At 46.4% G+C, this 6,000-nt stretch overlaps 1 protein-coding gene across 1 annotated transcript in view; it reads right to left on the bottom strand.

Annotated features, from left to right (window-relative positions):
• Positions 1–665: 665 nt before the first annotated feature.
• LOC146050488 (putative N-acetylated-alpha-linked acidic dipeptidase) overlaps positions 666–6,000 on the bottom strand; it is a 96,278-nt gene continuing 90,943 nt past the window's right edge. Inside the window, exons 16-17 of the mRNA XM_083167531.1 lie at positions 5,630–5,722; positions 666–1,332 (exon numbers count right to left, since the gene is read on the bottom strand). Of these exons, the coding sequence (XP_083023657.1) occupies positions 1,116–1,332; positions 5,630–5,722 (310 nt within the window). The 3' untranslated portion in view covers positions 666–1,115. The remainder of the gene's footprint in view (positions 1,333–5,629; positions 5,723–6,000) is intronic.

Raw genomic sequence — 6,000 nt, 5'->3', positions numbered from 1 at the left:
GTTTTATTATGATAAAATTCACAATCGCTTCATATATATATTAAAATCATTTGCAATGTATCATACAGCATACGATAATTAGACATGATTATAATTCTACTATTTAAAGGCAGGTTTTAAACAGGTAATCAGAGGGGACTAGGGATGCCAATCCCGGGGCATTTTTTCAATCCCGGGATCCGGGATTGAAAAATGCTCAATCCCGGGATTCCCGGGATCCCGGGATTGGCATCCCCAGCAAAAAAAACCCCATTTTTAGCATAGTACCCACCCCGGCCGACCCGCACATCTACTTACATTAGGGTGCGGGCGGGCGGCCGGGAGTGGGTTTGGAGGTGCACGGTGCCTCCCGGCAAGTGCACCTCCATAGAAGACGGCGGGCGGCGGAGACGTGGCTGGCAGGCGGAGGCGGGCGGAGTCAGGCCGGCGTGCTGTCGGGAGGCGGGCAGGCGGAGGCAGGCCGGCGGTCACTGGTGACGTGTGGCCTGCGCAGCGTGACCTCTACTGTCACGCTACGCAGGCCACACGCCGGGTCAGGTTACGGGAACAGCCGGGCAGCGTCTGAGCTAGTGCTCAGACGCTGCCCGGCATTAGACTGCGCATGCGCAGTCTAATCCCGAAATCCCGGGATTGGATTCTCCAATCCCGGGATTGAAATCCCGGACTTTTTTAGGCCAAATCCCGGGATCCCGCCGATCCCGATCCCGGGATTGGCCACACTAGAGGGGACCAATGGAAAAGATCTAAGCATAAAGTAGGGCAGAATTATGCCTGGTGAAGTGATAAAGTGGAAGGTGACAATGCACCAGCTAATCAGCTCCTAGTTGTCAAGTTACAGGCTGGATTTGAAAAATGACAGGAGCGGATTGGCTGCTGCGTTATCAATTTCCACTTTATCCCTTCGCCAGTCTTAATACATCTGCTCCACAGTAAGAGAACATGTATCCTATAAGCAATAAATATAGATAGCATACCTCCTAGCATTTACAACTGGAAAATCAGGATATTTTAGGACACCTTTTCTATACAATACATCAGTTTAAATAACAGATGTTATCAGTGGCACTTGTATGCATTTCATGCTAGTTAATGTACATCATTAAGAGGACAACACCTCAGTATTTCACACTGACCCCTCCTATGCTGCCAGTGTCCTGCATGGTGCTAGCAGCGGAGGCGATGGTGAACACAATGACAGAAATTTCCTTTTCAACTTGTTGCCAACGCCTTTCCTGGTTTGGATCATTTTCTATATCAAACATTGCAGCAGCCAGTCCGGGGAAGCTGGAGGCACTGTACAGATTGTGCTGATTAGGGGCATAAATCACGTGTCTTGGAAGGAGAACAAAAAAAGTATCAATGGAAGAACACAAAGAGTTGTGTGTAGTATACAGTATTGTCTGAAAAACAATTCACAATGATTTGTTATTCTTTGCAGGACGCACATTCTTACCTCTGATAAACGTAACAAAGGATAATCAGTGTTAATTTATTTTGTCTATTACAAATAATTGGGCCTGTATTTGTTTGTGTATGTACCAAAAGTCAGAGGTCAAATTCATACCATTTGACATAGGCTACTGTACAGGAACCTTTATTCCCATACATACAGTACAGGTTTCTTTTTTTTACCTGTGGTCATACAGCTGAGCCAGAACATCTATAGCAGCCTGTACTGTACAGTGCACCCTAATTGCAGCCATTGTTTGTCACTGTTTATAAAGCTGCTCCTAGGTTCCTCTACTAGCCAATATAAACTCTTCCGTATACCTCTAAAAAGTCCAATTTTTTCCCGGGACACTACTGTTTGTTTGGGACTATCCCATATTCCCATCCGGGGACAGCACTGTCTCGCAATGTATGGGGCGGGGGGTGAGAGTTGGGAGTCCCCTCTGTCACTTGCTGCTCTGTGCTCTGCCTAGCAGCATCTATCTGCAGAGAGAGGGGCAGGAGGTATTGCCAGCAGCACACAGAGCGCTGGCCATGCCCCCACAATGGCAAAAAGGGGTGTGGCTTTGCAATCGCACACATACCCACAAAGCCCACAGCCCTTTTCCCGGGGCCATGTCTCCTTACCAGAAAGGCAAGCGGGAGTCCTGCTATGGGACATTAAAATGTTGGGAGGTATGCTACTGTATAGGTTCGCACTGTTCTTGTGCTCCAAGAGAGGACTCAGTGGTCAGTGGTCAGTTCCCTCCAAAATACATTTTGATGTAGAAGTTGTTAGATATAGAGGTTGAAAAGTCAAAAAGGTTGTGCAAGATATAAGAGTAGCAAGTGGGAGCATATTTGAACTGTCCTTTTGTATTTCCACCTGCTTAGAATATACTTGAATATTAGCAGATGCTGCTTGACCACCTGTAGATGAAAATAGAAATAAAGTAATTGTGGTGAGGATGGGAACGGCGTGTTCCCTTCCCAGTTATGAGTCACCATGGAAAGCTGGAAATGTGGAAACTCACACATTCTGGGTCACATGTCACCGAAAGTAGACGTGGACACATCCTAGTATTGTTATTAAAATATTTGAAACCTTTTCATTAATAGCTGTCAAGAACATAAAGTGAGAGGTCAGTTTTTTTTACAATTTATAAAATGTCACACATTGCACAGTAAATCAGTGGCCAAGACAAAGGAGCAATGGCAAGGTCATAAAAGTTTAACATTTTTATTAGTATTTATTGAAGTTTGTCAAACTATGGAGAAAATTTTAGAGGGGCAGAAAAACAGAGATGGACGCGGAGAGACCAGGGCAGACCACCACCCTATCTGCTGCTCGGTCACCTGGCATAGGGAAACAAAGGGGATTACAGCAAGCCCAGGCCATTGTGACTCACACCCCTGCAAGCAGTTGTCATGGCCACACCCCTTTTGTGTGCATGCACGCGCACTGTTGCTAGACTACACCAGTCTCTCCAGAAAATTAAGAGGCGCAGGAAGTGAATGGGGAGATGCATACCTTCCAACATTGAAAAAGTCCCGGGGCGGGACATCCTCATGTGACGCCAAAAGTTGGGGGTGTAGCCTGGAGATGAGGGGGCATGGCCTACAAATGATATCACTCCCACGAGGCCACACTCTCGTTTTGTCACTGTGGGGGGCATGGCCAGAGGTTCTGTGAGCTTCTAGCCATGCCCCCAGCCCCTCCACCTGCAGGAATAGATGCTGTGCACATGCGGACAGCGTCTATTCACCAATGCTCAGCGTGAGACAGAGGAACTCCCAACTGCAAACCCCCCCCCCCATGCCGCGAAACACTGCCGGACACGAGCGGGATGTGGAAATGTTGTGAGGTATGGAGATGAAGAGAAGAAGTTGAATTTATATTACACTCAAATTGCCTGCATAAAATGTAGCTGAAATATGAGGCAATAGTGTGTATATGGGATGCATCTGACAGCTCTGCAACACAAGTATACTGTATACACTTGGATTGCACCAGGAAAAACCCATAGAGATCTGGCCTGTGTAAAAATGTTGGTGCTGATGGGGACTCCATTAGGAAAAAGCCGCCTGCCGGCATCTGCAATCTGAGTGCTGCGACCTCTAACTCCAATATAGCTCATTAGTGGCTGCTAGTGGTCAGTATCAGCAGTGTGTGCTCGGTACCATGGACTGAGCATCTGCAAGAGATACCCTCATTACTTATCATTACTTATCTCTTATCACAGCAATAACAAATTATGGGCAGTGGTGTAGCTAGAAATTTTTCTCCCCCCTGTAAAAAAAAATTCCGCTCCCCCCCCCCCGCCCCACACACAAGAAAGGGCAAGGCGATGGACTACAGGCCCCGTTGGCTGAGCTGACAGGCGACCCAGGCAGCAGTGAGCGCTGACCCACTCATTACATATGCACAGGGCAAGGACCCGTTTATTAAATATGCACTGGGTCCCCGCTCTGCCTGGGTCGCCTGTCAGTTCAGCCAGCGGCGCCCACCACAGACCACGCTGACACCGCTCCCCCAAGCCACCGCAGGGTCTGCCACATATGTAGCTATGCTACTGATTATGGGTATGTGGTTATTAGGTTGTCAGTGTCTAGACCAGGCATTCCCAACCACGGTCCTCAAGGCACAACAACAGTGCAGGTTTTAGTGATATCCAGGCTTCAGCACAGATGGTTTTTTCACCTCAGTTGTTTTGAATAAACCATCTGTGCTGAAGCCTGGATATCACTAAAACCTGCACTGTTGGTGTGCCTTGAGGACCGTGGTTGGGAATGCCTGGCCTAGATCTACAGGTCTACTCTGACACATGAAAAAAGGTTGACGTGCATTAGGTCGATATGGTCACAAGATCGACACAAGCAAGTTTTTCATGTTTTTTTTTTTTAAACCGACTTGTTCATACTTTACCATCCCAGTGGACCCAGAGGAAGAATAGTGTGCCAAGCGCGGCAAGGCATCATTCCCGAAGCATAGCAAGTACAGCGAGTCCCTCAAGGGGACAAGGGACAATAATACGGTGTCCATGTTAACCTATGTCGACATAGACACTAAAAACTGTGAAAATGCATGTTGATCTTTTCCCTTGTCGACCATTTTTTATGTTGACACTTTCCTTGTATAAATTCAGCAAGGACTGATGGGAAGGATTCCATATTCTGTTGAAAGTACCAAGTAATATGATGGCTCTATAAAGTAAAGAATATATGAATGCATTGTGATTAGGGCGGCCAATCCCAGGATCGGGATTGGCAGGATCCCGGGATTTGGCCGTAACATAGCTGGGATTTGAATCCCGGGATTGGCCTGCATCTGCACAAATCTAATGCCAGGCAATGCTGAGAGATCTGCTCAGAGGCTGCTCCTGACCCTGGCGCAGTGCTGGTCTGCTGTGTACAGCGTGACCTGATATCAGGGCAAGCTGTGCAGCCCGTCTGCTGTTCCGCGCCCACCCACCACACCATCACTTGGTTCCCGACCACCGTATAACTGCCTGGCACCCGACCACCGGGCTCACGACTGCTGTATGTACCCAACTTTAGAGGAACAGTTCAAATTGTTCCCAGGTGAGTAAAAACATTTTAGATTGAAAGGAAGATATGCCAAGTATCTATTGCACCAAAATGCTACAGTATGTACATTACGTATGGAAATATATTCCAGCAGCATAGAATAGTCTCAGTCGGATACTTTTACAAACTTAAAATTATTCTCAGTCAAGAATAAAAAAATAAAATAAAACAGCGTTGTGGCATTATAAAAGCAACATGCTATGCTCTGCCAGTGCGGGTGAGTACACAGGCGCTGTATAATCCTGCCATGCCGCATGTCACTGCGCTCATTTACATCTTACGCGGTGATGCGAGAAATGAAGTGTGAAATGTTCACGGTCCCTGAAATGTGTCGGCTCGTTACATTTAAATGTAATCAACATTTTCTACACAAGCGTTTAGCGCTCCATGTAATAAACTGTGTCCTTGTATATTCCACTTCATATACTTCTTCCGAGCTCAGCATCATTTACCTACAGTACAGCCAAAATACCGACCACAATTGGCAGATGGTCAAAATACCGACACGGTCAAAATGGCAACATTTAAAATGCCGACAGGTAAAAAAAAAACGTGATCTACCTGCGAGCAGGCCTTAGGCATCAGTAATAAATGCTTATTTCTAAGTCATTACCTGTGATATATGCTCCCGGTGATTCCAAGGGGATCAAGGAAGGATCTCTCCAGCTGCATCAGCTGATCATTAATCTTTCTCACCTCTAGTGGGCTGAAAAGAAACAATCAGGTTTCATCTTTTTTATCTGTTTATTTCAAGAAATTCTTCATATCAAAACCAAAACATAAAGTTCATCAGTAATGCTGATAGGATATGAAATCAGCGTTGTGTAGGTGTATTTTATTATCACAATCAGGAGGAATAGGGCCTTCAGCCAGATGATCTTCCAGGCCACATAAGTAGGTCACATGGTTAGAGCCCCAGCCAATCAAGGGGTGTATACACAGTGAGATCTGGCCAGGTGATTTTGAGTAGATAGTCAAAATGAC

The sequence above is a fragment of the Crinia signifera genome, chromosome 12, assembly GCF_055691185.1.
Source record: "Crinia signifera chromosome 12, ASM5569118v1, whole genome shotgun sequence".
Taxonomy (NCBI): Eukaryota; Metazoa; Chordata; class Amphibia; order Anura; family Myobatrachidae; genus Crinia; species Crinia signifera.
This window is presented reverse-complemented; position numbering and strand designations above follow the sequence as displayed.